The 13,433-nt window shown below is 53.8% G+C and overlaps 1 protein-coding gene across 6 annotated transcripts in view; it reads right to left on the bottom strand.

Moving 5' to 3' along the window:
- The window catches only part of RABEP1 (rabaptin, RAB GTPase binding effector protein 1), a 182,330-nt gene that overhangs the window by 4,947 nt on the left and 163,950 nt on the right, over positions 1-13,433 (bottom strand). For all 6 annotated transcript variants that reach the window (XM_059148980.1, XM_059148978.1, XM_059148976.1 and 3 more), the window contains 4 exons: positions 12,958-13,062; positions 11,474-11,590; positions 5,485-5,583; positions 1,810-1,950 (listed from right to left, as the gene is read on the bottom strand). In XM_059148980.1, the coding sequence (XP_059004963.1) occupies positions 1,810-1,950; positions 5,485-5,583; positions 11,474-11,590; positions 12,958-13,062 (462 nt within the window). The remainder of the gene's footprint in view (positions 1-1,809; positions 1,951-5,484; positions 5,584-11,473; positions 11,591-12,957; positions 13,063-13,433) is intronic.

Genomic DNA, 13,433 nt, shown 5'->3' with positions numbered 1-13,433 from the left:
AAGTCAGCTCGGGCAGAGCAAAGAGCACCCAGAGACCGTGGGAGGAAAGCCCCGAGATCTCCTCCTGGAGCAGGTCTAAGCCTCAGTCCCCCTGCCTGCACCGGTCACACAGCCTTCCAGCATTCCAGGAAGTGTGCTCAGTCCCGAAGTTCAAGTCTAGAGAGCCTGGAAAAGAGGAGCCCGCCCAGGCACAAAACCACTCATCAGGGAATGGTGGGGAGAGCGCTAGCAGACTGGTCCCCAAACTCTCTCTGCTGAGATCAGCTATCAGTTCCCAAAGCGCAGCGCCAGTGGCCCGCACGGAGACATGAGGTCGGGAAGGCAGGGGCCAGACACAGGGCGCTGGTGGCAGGTCAGCGAGGTGGCCCCATGAGTAAATAAAACCCAGTGGTCGTGTTCATATGTACACGGGGGGAGGGGGGTGTAAAAAAAAGGAGGCGGCCCAAGTTATAGAGGTTGGATCTGCAGGGTAGGATCAGGGAAAACTTGCAAAATTATACATTTCTGTAGTGTTGATACTTAGATAGTTAACTATTGTAAGTTCTTTTTTTTAAAAAATGGAAACAAAAGATCTCACAAGTAACAACTGCTCCTTGCCTATACTGTCTGCATCTCCTGGACTTGGCCTCACAGGCAGCTGAAGGACCTGCCAGTGGGGAGCACAAGGGTGGGGACGGTGCGGGGCTGCGAGCGCACCCGGCCCGCCTGGGACCCAGATGGGAGACAGTCACGAGTGTTTCTGGGAAGCGGGCAGCTTCACAGCCCACATCCGCCCAATGACAGAGGAACAGAAGCGACCCCACATGTTGGTGAAGTTAAGTGAGGGCAGGAGGGTGGCAGGTATTGTTCACCCTCCCCAGGCTGGTACAGAAAACCAAGCCCGGCAAGACCTCCTCGCCCTCCATTTTCACAGTGCTCCCTGGGGGCTCTGCAAATTGCTGCTCCGGTGAGGGGCTTAGGTCTAGACCAAGCATGCGTAACTCTACAGTAAAAAAAAAAATGAGCCCAAGATCTGAACAGACTTTTCTCCGAGGAACACAGACGAATGGCCAATAAACTACGGGAAGACACTCACTACCACTGCGCGGGCACGGAACACATGAGAACCAAAAGACGCTGCTCCACACCCGCCGCGCCTGCTGGAGTGAAACAGTGAGACTGGCACCAGAGGGGATGGGCAGCAGCCAGGACAGCGGGGACAGGACCAGTGGGGACAGGGACCAGTGGGGACGGGCACCAGCAGGGACAGGAGAGAGCCTCATGCAATTACTGTGTAGCTCTCACAGGCCCTGTGACTGAACCTCAAGGTATGTCCCCCAGAGAAACCCACACGAGCAGCGGACGTCCACAGCAACATCATTCTCAGCTGTGTGCACGAGGAGACCCCCCCCCGGAGGCCCACCCAGAGGCCAGCGGGTAAACAGAACATCCACGTGGCCAAGACAAGGGCGGGCACTCGGATGTGGCTGTGCGGTGCAGTGACCGTGGACAACGGTCTGCGGCAGTGAAGGACCACACACCGCCCACACCGCATGGTCCCAGCTGCGCACAGCACGGCACGGCAATGCTGGGAAGACAGGAACTCGGCAGGTGCTCCGGGCGGGGCGGTTGGGGGAGAAGGGCCCCAGCCGTCTTCCGGAGGTGATGCGCACATTCTGAAATTATGGGGCTGTATCCGAGAGCCGCCGGCCCCACCGTGCTCGACGCTTCACCGCGCTCCACCTGCGCGGCCTGTTGCGCGTGAGAACCAGCCAGCGGCCATTTCAGAAGCCGTGCATCCCTGCTCCTGAGCCCAGGGAAACATGGTACCTCCAGAGTGTCCGGGAGCACGGAGTCTTCCGCCTGCTGCAGCGACGCGTGCAGGCTGTGCTTCCCCTGCAGACTGTCATTGTCCTTCTGCAGCCTGGCCAGCTCGTCCGCCACCTGCTCCCGCGACCGCAGCAGCACTGCCTGCAACACACGCCAGAGTCACCACTGCCGCTGCAGCCGGGAGACACTGGGCCAAAGCAGTGGGGGCTGGGCACGCGAGGACACTCGGAACGACCGCCATGTCACCCACAGGGGCTCCTCCCTCTCGAGGACGCAGACAGGAAGAAGCGTCTGAGCCCGTGCTCCGCGGTCTCCATGGGCTGCAGAGATGTCATGACCCCTCCCCCACCCCCCTGCAGCCCCAGGCCCTGCAGCTGGGGCTTCACTCAAACAGAGCACATGTGGGAGCAAACACCGCACGACCCCGTCTCCCCACCAGCTGGGACAGCCGAGCAGCACCGGCTCCCTTGCACAGAGTCCACGTCTACACAGTCAGCTCAGGTTCCGCACACATGGCCCAACGGCCACGCGTGCTGCCGTCGGCAAGAGGACCCCTGCTTGGAACTATGGGACACCTGAGCAGCTCGTTCCTAAAATGGAACCAGCGCCCACGTGTGTTTGCATGCTGATGCACCATACAATTGTAGGTATTTGATGAGGATTTGAATCGTTATAAAAATTATCCCAGCTACTTTGAGCATATGATGAAATTCTACACAAGTATCTGACTTCTGCTAACTTCACCCGGTCATTTCACCGGAGCACGTGTATAAACACAAACTGTGCGCTCCCAAACTCCATTAGCGGCGGCGGCTCTACGGAGGCATGCACTATGCAGGGGGACAGAGATGAAAGCTGGAGCCCAGCCTGGACAAGCTCACAGTGCAGGGGAGGAGAGCTCGGCAAAGTGACAACCCCAGGGAAGTACAAGCACTAGGATGGGGACAGGGGCAGCAGGGATGACAGGACAGAGCAGTTCCAAGGGGAGAGGCTCAAGGTCATTTCCCATAGAAGGGGACTGCAGCATCCGGAAGGTCGAAGGCTGCTGGCAGGCCTGCACAGTCACGCATCAATCTCAGTTCATTCTGCGGCTCTTATCTGCAGGTCTGAAACCACTGGGCTTACGTTCCCCTTCAGCCCTTTCACAAAATAGGAGCATCCCACTCTCTCTGGGACATGAAAAGGGGGAAAAAATAACATGGGTATAGCTACTACTTTTGTAAAGAGAAAAGCATGAGGATACACCAAAAATATATTTAAATGATCCTACAAAGGAGGGGGCAGGATGGACTGAAAGGAATAGGGAATGGAAGAAGTATGAACATTTATCCATTTTTATAATCTTTTTTTTTTAAAGACTTTATTTATTTATTTGCCAGAGACAGAGGGAGAGAGAGCGAGCACAGGCAGACAAAGAGGCAGGCAGAGGCAGAGGGAGAAGCAGGCTCCCTGCCAAGCAAGGAGCCCAATGTGGGAGTCGATCCCAGGAGCCGAAGGCAGCTGCTTAACCAACTGAGCCACCCAGGCATCCCGATCCATTTTTATAATTTTATAAACCATGTTGCATGCCTCCCCAAAAAAGTAAATCAAAAAAGAAAAAAAGGGAAACCCAAAAATGTCACACGGACAGACACAAAGGGAGCTCACCCTGCACGGAAGCGGTAACATAACCACAGAGGAAGTAGCTAACTCCAGGAGCTTTGGAAATATAGCAGGTGCACTGCGAATCCTCAGCTGAGACACATTCTAAGAGCAAGAAGTGCTACAAAGAATCACAGAAACTCACTCAATGCTCTTGCTGTTGGTGGCACTACACGGTCACTCAGAAACCGTGGTGCCCCCGCCCTAACCAGGTGATGGCCGCCGCACGGCAAGCCCCCTGCCCCACAGAGCGCCCCACAGACTCACTGCGCCTCTGTGCTGCTCATGCCCAGATGTCTAATCTGAATCGAATCACGTGGAATAATCCAACACGTATTCTAGGGGGCAGCTGGTCTGGGCTCTGCAAAATTGCTAATGCCACAGACGACCAAAAAAACCAAAAACAAAAAAACCCACCACCAAAATGGTAGATGACTGTTCTAGATTATCAGAGACTAAAAGAGAGTAAAGTGACAAGACGGCAAAAGACAGTATGTTACCCCTGACTGGTTCTTCCACCAAAAAATCAGAATAAAAAACCAAAACCGCCCCTACGAAGAACCACGCGCTTTGGGGACCCTGGTCCCATTTTAAGGGTACGAGAACAGTGCCGTGGTGGAGGAGAAGCACCCCTCCTCCGCTCTTGGGTGACACGTGCTCAAATATTCCGGAGCAGCACAGTGTCGGCGAAGGATTTCCAGGTGGCTCAGAACACACACACACACACACACAGAGATGGTAGAGACGGAGAAGCCTCAGCAGTGCATAAGCAGGTGCGGCCCAACACTGACAACTGGGAATGCTAACTGAAGACACGAGGAGTGTCCATTCCATAAGCCACTGGAGACGGACATGCTCCCAGACGCTGCTGGGGGAACGCGAAGATCCCAGGCATGGCCACAGCAGCTCTTGTGTGAAGGGGCAAAGACACGGGGTCTCTCTCCCTCCCTCCAAGAACCTGTGCAGGTCACGTCAAGAAAGAGGTCAGGCAGCAGATGGAGCGCGGGCCCCCAGCCTGCCTTCGAACACGTCTCTGGTCACCTGCCACGCGCTCATTCTAAGCGGCATCCACTCGGGGGGCGCGGGCCGATGTGTGTGGAAGACAAGCAGGCAGAGACGAGGGAGGACAGAGGAGAGAGGAGCTAAACGCTGGAATGCTGTCAGCATTAGCAGTGGCTTTTGCGCTGACAGTTACCGTGTCGTACCCTCCGATCGACGAGAAGGTATGAAAGTCCCTGGTCAAGGGTCAGAATGAGATACTCCAGAGCCTAGGGCTAGTATTTCGGGACCAGCTCCAGAGGCGCTCAGACGCTGACCCAACGCCAGCCAAGAACAAAGCACGGCTGTGCCCAGACAACCGAAGGCCTTCCCCCATCACCACTGGCCGAGCAGGATGCGAGGTGGCTCTGGCCGGCTCTGCCAGCTCAGCCATCATCTTACAAGGGCCATCGGCGTCGGGTTCCAGCTTCAAGGAAACTGAAGCAGAGGCGGATGGAGCCAGCCCAGTGGGGAAGGAGGCCTGGTCCCAGGAGCTACCCTGCAGGGTTCCCAGCAGCTCTTCCTCCAGGAGCTGTCCGCCCCAGCCCTCAAGACAGACAGACGGCCCCGTGCAGCACCGCAGAGATGGTGCCCATGTCAGTGGCCTGGGAGCCCCGGGAGCCCTGGGAGCCTGGTTTCGGTCAGGGAGCTGCCCGGGGCAGGTATGGGACGGCTCCAGCTGCCGGGGCTGTGGGGGATTTCAATGTCCACCTCGTATCTGAGCCCACCGGCAGCCCAGAGCTCACCCTACTGAGGCTGCCCAAGTCAGAAAAGGACAGTAAGTTAAAGGTCCGAGTGGTTTTGGTTGGGAGGCAGGTTCAGAAAAGGAGTGGGGTCTTCATGTAACCTTGTCCATGACCAACACTGCTTCAGCCCCGGAGAGCCAAACAGCAGGGCCACTGGGCAAAGGAGACAGTCCCAGCAAAGAGGGTCTCACAACAGAACAAGAAAGGAATCTCTTCAACATGGTTCATGCTAACTTAAATGTCAACTTACCATCTGCTCCTGAACATCCCTTTTTGCCTGGGAAAAGCCCTGCTGTAACTCTTCAAGTAAGCTCTCGGACGCCTGGGCTCTCAGGACAAGTGCGGAGATCTTAAAAGACAAAAGCGCACACGGACAATATCGTTAGGGAGCTGGCGATTCTGACAGGAACCCTTGCAGCCCCGGCTTATCTCACACTCAGAGCTGATGCTGGCTTCATTTGCCACTACTCATCACCACTCACGACGCAGATGTGCGTGCCTCTGCGGGGCCTCAGCCCTGCCGCCACACCGGGCAGCAGGGGCAGTGCCCGGGCTTGCACACCACTGTGCACGGACAGCACTACCGGGCTCTCCGGACTTGGATGACAACCCACGTGGCCTACTCACAGTACCCTGTAAGGAGCTTTTAGGAAAAAGATAAAAAATTCTGAAACTCTGTCAACTAAAAAAATAAATAAAACAAAACAAAAAAAACCACTCACAGTGTAAAGGACAAATAGATTTTCTCTGAACTGGCTTCAGGCTTCAAGATGACTTACTTCAAAGCAATAAACACATGATTAACATCACTGAACTCTCAACTCCCTTTGACTTAATGTTCCTGAGACGGGTCCTGTGAGACTCGGGGATAGTTGGGATGTAACGTTGATAGGTACGTATCAATGATAAAATACAACATACAATACAATATGTACGTAACAATGATAAAATACAACAACACACATGTGTTTAGACACTGAGAACATGACTATCTGCTCCCAGTAACAGCAGATCAGACCGGGAGACCCAACCTTCCTATTTGGAATTAAGAAAACCAGATAAAAATATGAACAATAACTACTTGAAGGCCCTGGAGGAGACGGCAAAAAAGACACAGAACTCTGGACCAGATAGAGGACACATGGAGAGTCAAGCGGTATTTGCAACAGCTCTTCCCTAGAAGCACATGCTGGTTCCGAAAGAAACACACATGACACCACAAAGCTCAGTGCCCCAGGGTAGGGGGGCAGAGATGAGAGTCCAGAACCCACGATGCAAAAGGAGCCAAGGACTGGGTCCCCAGAGGGTGACACCAAGGAAAAGGGAAGACTTTAACCCAACCTTCACACCTTTATGTACTCTCCATTCCTGTGACTGGATGACAGTGGTCCGGGATTGTGAGGACCACTAGTTGCCTCTCATCAGGAAAATGTTTTTTTTTTTCGTTTTTTTTTTTTTTTAAGAGTTTTATTTATTTGAGAGGGAAAGAAGGAGCGGTGGGGAACAGCAGAGGCAGAGGGGGAAGCAGGCTCCCCGCTGAGCAGGGAGCCCGATGGGGGACTCAATCCCAGGACTCTGAGATCATGACCTGAGACAAAGGCAGAGGCTTAACCCACTGAGCCACCCAGGAGCCCCTCTTTTTTTATTTTTATTTTTTTAAAGATTTTATTCGTCTATTTGACAGAGAAGAAACAAAACCAGGAGAAGAGGAAGAGGGAGAAGCAGGCTTCCCGCTGAGCAGAGAGCCTGACTCAGGGCTCGATCCCAGGACCCTGAGATCATGACCTAAGCCGAAGGTAGATGTTTAACTCAGTAAGCCACCCAGGTTTTATGTTTTTTCAATATTTTCACATATAATGTCTAGCACTCAAGTAAAAATGCACAAAGAAAAGATAGGATAAAAACAAAAATAAATAATAACACAGGTAATACAAACACATCTAAAATGAATCCAGATTTGGGAATTATTAGAGAAAGACTGTATCTGACCTGTCCAGAGATTTAAAAGGCAAAATTTAAACCTACTGGAGAACTAGGAAAAACAGAAAGTAACCAAAAGAATATGATAAACAGAAAAAAAAATCAACTGTCTTAGTTAAAAATTTCAGTGGATGCGTTTTAATAGATCAGACACATTAGAAGAGAAAATGAGTGAGATGTAAAACAGAGCTGAAGAAGAAAATGAACAAAGACAAAAACGTTAGAAAATACAGAAAAGCCTTAAAAAGCCACGGAGAGACCACATGCGGGTCTAACATGCGCATCTGCAGAGGCACGGCCGTGGAGGCAGAGAGCCAGCAGCACGAATGCGAGGCCCTCGCAGCGACCCTGCACCTGCTGGAGGCCGCTCCCGAGAAGCGGGGCCACGCGTCCACCGCAGACACGCGGGGGTGCAGGAGAGCGAGTGCTCGCAGAAGCCAGAAACGACGCTGCGCCCTCCACCGCGGATCGCACGCACGGGGCCATCTCCCCGGCACAGAAGGACGCGCAGAACATCTCCCCACGGACGCACCCCGTGGTGCGCAGGAGCCTCCCAGACAGAGGACCTGAAAGAGCCACCAGACGACAGGCTTCCATCTATACGCAGTTGAGGCCATGCCGCACAGCCCACAGTGCAGGACACCAGAAGCCCACCTGCCTCTCGGTGTGGCCGCGCGACAGGGCATGCCGCAACATGAGTTCCCTGTCCCCATCCAGGTGAGGACCGCCCTGGCACATCTTTCACATGTTAAAATCCATCCAAGTTTACACATGAGATTTCTGCTTGCTGTAGGTAATGTCTCAGTAAAAGCAAGTTTGTAAAGGACACATGATGGCTGAGAATATTCCAACTGCGGTGTAAGACATCAATTCAGAAATCCAAGAAACCCTGAGAACCCTAAACAGCGGAAAGGAAAAAGATACACCGAGGTACAGAACAGTGAAACTGCTGAAAACGAAAGCCACAAAGAGCATCCTTAACACAGCCAGGGGAAAAAACATTTCACCTAAAGGAGCAACATTGAGACGCCCACAGACTTCTTACAAGAAACTCGGACGCCACAGCGATGAGCGCCAGAGACAAGCAGCCCCGTGCTCAGGCCCGCAGCCGGACAAGCACCCTTCTTGGATGAAGGTAGGAGTAAGACGGTCGATCTGACAGATGAGAATATGGACGAGTACAGACTTCCAAGATGCATGAGGCCCACGGCGGCCTTTCTCCACGCTGATCACAATGAAAAACTCTGGATAAATACGAAAGCTACCCAAAGACTAAAAAATAAGCAAAAGCAGTCAAGGGAAGGAAGTCCGCAGAGGAAAAAGCAACCCCTCGGGGGGTGAACCCATGGTCCCCACGGGGCTCCCCCACTTCCAACTGCCCCACAGGAGGGCCGCCCAGCTGCGGGGGCGCAGGGCTGTTCTGGGGATGGGCGCTAGAGAAAGGGCATCCACCGGCGCGAGCCCCACACCCACCTCTGAGCAATCCGCAAGTGAACACATCCAACGGCTCCGCAGAGGCTTCGAGAAATGGACCGGTCACCCAAGGTGAGACAGAACTTGCTAACGGAACCTGATCATGTTAACAGAACGCTAAGTCTCACGATACAATATCCTTAATTGGGACACCTGGGTGGCTCAGTTGGTTAAGCGGCTGCCTTCCGCTCAGGTCATGATCCCAGCGTCCTGAGATCGAGTTCCACATCGGGCTCCCTGCTCCACAGGGAGCCTGCTTCTCCCTCTGCCACTCTGTCTGCCTTTGCTCTCTCTCTCTCTCTGACAAATAAATAAAATCTTAAAAAAAAATCCCTAAATCCAGGACACAATCTAAAAGCACCTGACACGGAGAGAATCAGGAAAATGTGAGCAATTCTCAAAGGAAAGGAATTCCCCACACGCCAGCCCCACGATGACCCGACAGCTCCGAGGCAGGTATGCGAACCACGCTGCATGAGACAAAGGTGAGCATCTGTGACATGAATGAAAACAGGGCTCGCAGCAGCAAAACAAAAACCCTTTAAAAAGAGCAGCAGGTGAAAAGGTTACTGTGAATCACAGCAGAGAATCTGGCATAGAAGCAGCCAAACCAATCGGAGAGAACAGAGACTAAGCCTGAGCCACAGGCGCGTACCCACCAGGTGAGCGACAAGACGACCCTGCGGGGCAGACAAAGGGGGTCTTCTCACTAAATGGTACAGGAACCGGCTAAACATATGGAAAAGATAAAATTTCACCTTTATCTGTGCAACTACATCAAAGTCAGCTCTAGATGGGTTTTTAGAGATAAACGTGACTATAAACAATGAAGCTTCTAGAAAAATAATGTAAAAACATCTTTATAATGCCAGGATAACAAAATACTCATTTTTAAAAAAATATTATTATTTATTTTAGAGAGGAGCACATGAGCAGGGAGAGGAACAGAGGGGGAGGAGAAGGGAGGGGAAGAATGCCAAGCAGACTCTGCAGGGAGCACACAGCCCACACAGTCCCAGCACCCTGAGATCACGACCTGAGCCAAGATCAAGAGTTGGATGTTCAGCTCACTGAGCCATCCAGGTGCCCCAAGAAAATACTGTTTTAGAAAACAGAACAAAGGGACGCCTGGGTGGCTCAGTTGGTTGGACGACTGCCTTCGGCTCGGGTCATGATCCCGGAGTCCCAGGATCAAGTCCCGCATCGGGCTTCCAGCTGCATGGGGAGTCTGCTTCTCCCTCTGACCTTCTCTTCGCTCATGCTCTCTCTCACTGTCGCTCTCTCTAAAATAAATAAATAAAATCTTAAAAAAAAAAGCTACATTAAATAAAAACAAACAAACAAAAAAAAACAGAACAAAAATCACCAATCGTTAAGGTCAATAAACCTGGCTACCTGAAAATCAAGAACTTTGGTTCATCAAAAGGCTCCAATAAGTAACAGAAACACAAAATATGAGAGACACATGCCACACAAGTCACCAAAGACTCTAGTAGGATTATGTAAGGAGCTTCTAACAAGTCAGAAAAATAACCAAAACCAGATAAACAGACAGGACAATCCAACAGACAATCAGCATTAAGACTGGAGAGGACTCCCACAAGCGCACATGTGCACACACACACGCACTGATATCCCAGAGGCCAAGAAACAGGACAAGTGCCACACAACCTGGGTGGTCTTTGAAGAAAGGCACATGCAGCCCCTGTGAGACCCCAGCATCACCTGCCATGACCACAGGCTCACAGGGATCCCCTGTGCATTGTTGGTGAGAGCGTAAATGCAGATGGCCACTGTGGACGACGGTCTGGCCTTGTCACCCGCTGTCAACCGCCACATGCATTCCAAACGCTCCGAGCCGGAGTACTCCAAGTACAGAAGTACTCCAAGCAGTACTTCTGCTGGTGTCCACCTTATGGGTGGACACCAGCAGAAGTACCAGCCCCACATGGAAATTGCAAAGCAGAATTACTTCTAACACTGCAGAACGGGAAGCCACCCAAATGCATGTCCTGACAAAAAGACGGACGGACCCGTACGGGACAAGTGTGCGATGACCACAAGGAAGTAGCCACTGCTACCCCGTCAGGGAAGAACATCACGATGCCACACAGAGAACGACAAGACAATACACGTGTTGGATGGTGTCCGAAGTCAGGTGGGGGCAGGCGTGGCAGGCAGGTTCGCATGCAGCTCTTCTATCCTGACGGGGCTCTGCGGAGAGGAGCACAGGCATGCCAGGCCTGTCCGGGAAGCTTTGAGTTTTTTTAAGTGTTACACATTTAAGAAGTCAGTAAGAACTTAAAAAGCATCACTCCTGAGACGTCTGGGTGGCTCAGTGGGTTAAGCCTCTGCCTTCGGCTCAGGTCATGATCCCAGGGTCCTGGGATCGAGTCCCACATTGGGCTCCTGCTCAGCCAGAAGCCTGCTTCTCCCTCTACCTCTGCCTGCCTGTCTGCCTGTGCTCACGCTCATACGCACGCGCTTTCTAATAAATAAATAAATAAAATCTTTTAAAGAAATAATAAAATAAAATAAAAAGCATCACTCCCGTCAGAAAGCTCTGCGTGTGCAGCAGGAATACCTGCTGAAGGTAGAAAATGCGAGCCCGCGGACAGCCACGGAGCACAGAGCCACGCTTCCCAGCTCTGGAGGGCCGGCCACAGAAAGCTCGGGCAGGGAGCTTGACTCCCTGGGCACAGACAGACCCGGGGTCTCGGCCGAGAGACCAGGGCTGGGGTCCAGAGCCACTGCCTGCGGCCACACGGCGCCATCAGCCCACGTACCTGGTGGCCGGCGTCGTGGGCGCTGCGACTCAGGGCGGCCTCCAGCTGCTGCCGCTCCCGCGCCGTGGTCTCCAGCTGCTCGTGCGCCTGCCTAAGCATGGCCTGCAGCTTCTTCACCTGCGGACGGCAAACGCCGGTGAACACGTGGCTCCACGGAAGCCTCTGTGCACTAAGATGAAGGCCCGACCTCCAGAGATTTTAAAGAGCTCATCTGTTTTCCTCCCGAGAAACAGCACGCACTTGTCCATTCAGAAAGGCCGGCGGCATTCGAGGGCAGTGCCTGGCTTGGGCTGAGCAGGCGGCCTCGCACATGTGCTCTCGTGCGGGAAGGTCGTTCCCCGTCCCATCCCGCATGCCGGGGCCCTTACTCCGCTCTGTCCGCTGCCTCCCACCTGCACCCACGCTAACACTATGCACCTTCTGTGAGACCAACGTCAAACTGTGTTATTTCCCTACTTGGAATTCCTAAAGGCGTCCCAAGGCCCTCAGGGTAGAAATCAGGTGCCGTCCACCAGCAACGCTCCCCCGTGACCTCACTCTGCCTTCCCTCTGCAGCGTCGTCTCCCCTCCTGCTCCCCTACACAGCCCCGAGCTGGCCGTGCTTCCGGAACACAGCGCTCCCCTTCCTAAGTGTTCCTTTGTGCACCTCTCCTATCCCTGAACACCCTCTCCCATTTCTTCTCCCAATTTTCACTCTGGCTCTAGAACACACCTAGCTCGAGCGACAACTTCCCTGAGCACACGGCGAGGCCCTCCCGCGTCCCTAGAAAGTGTTTCCAACATGGAAAGCAGTGCACCCGGAGGAAATGAATGGCGGTGGCATCTGGACGTATCAAGCCATCCTCCTAACCTGCTTATCAATTTTAAGACAACTAAGGAAACAATCTTTACAATAATCAAATAATTTGGAAACAAGGAAAAAATCATCTGTTCCTCCTATGTCCTCTCACAAGCCCACTCTCTGGAGACTCCCCTTCCCTAAGTGTCCTCAAGAATTCGCCGTCAGACACGCTGCTTGGAGAGGGACCTGCCCATCCCCTGCCCCTGAGAACTCGCCCCCATCCGCTCAGCAAGTCTGTGACAAGAAGCGGGCAACAGCAGTGAAGAGCCCACGCAGGGTTAAGAGGATGCGCCTGGGAGCTTCTGGCTGGCGCAGCACCAGCGCCCGACCCCCCACCCTAGCAGGTCCCAGCCGCAGGAAGGCACTCTGCGGGGCCGCTCCTGAGCAGCTGGCCGCCGTGGGCAAAGGGGAGGGCGCGGGGACCCCAGGTGCCGCTGCCCCTCCAAGAGCCTGGCCGGCCAGCGCAGAAGCTGGTGAGCCATGGGAGCGTGGACAAAAGGTCCTGGTGTGCCCCCCGCGGAATGCAGCGGGTGTCCTGGAGGTCACATGGATGTATGTCCCCAAGAGAAGGGAGAAGGGAGCCCTTATTTCCGCGTGTCCGGGGGAAGGACGCCACGGCCCTCCGGTCTCGCAAGCAGCTCACCTGGTCTCTGGTCTCTGCCTCCTGAACCTGAATGCCCTGTAGCTGCTTCTCGTAGTTGGAGCACATGTCGCAGCGTCGACCGAGTTTGTTCCCTGCGTTATGAACCTGAGGCACCAAAATGACCCTCGTCAGGCAGCACGGGTCGTTCCACCCACACTACCCAGAAAGCCCGGGCAGGGTAAACAACGTCGTCATGGATTTATGGCAACAGAGGGTGGGGTTCTGACACGGTGGACACCAACACGAGCACGAGAGGACGCCCAGGGCCCTGAGACACCGCGCCGCAGGAGAGCAAGAGGCCACAGTCCCAGGCCGAGAGCCGCACGCCATCCATGAGGGGCTGCGGGCGGGGAACCAGCGCACCAAGCTCAAGCTGCCAACCAGTGAGCTACACGTCCTTCCTGCAACTGAGGGAGGCGGCTCCACTCAGAGCTCAACCGCTCCTTCCGGAGACGGGGCCCTGAGAGAGAAAGCGC

The sequence above is a fragment of the Mustela lutreola genome, chromosome 15 (assembly GCF_030435805.1).
Source record: "Mustela lutreola isolate mMusLut2 chromosome 15, mMusLut2.pri, whole genome shotgun sequence".
Taxonomy (NCBI): domain Eukaryota; kingdom Metazoa; phylum Chordata; class Mammalia; order Carnivora; family Mustelidae; genus Mustela; species Mustela lutreola.
The sequence above is the reverse complement of the archived record's forward strand: the minus strand, read 5'-3'. Positions and strand labels throughout refer to the sequence as shown.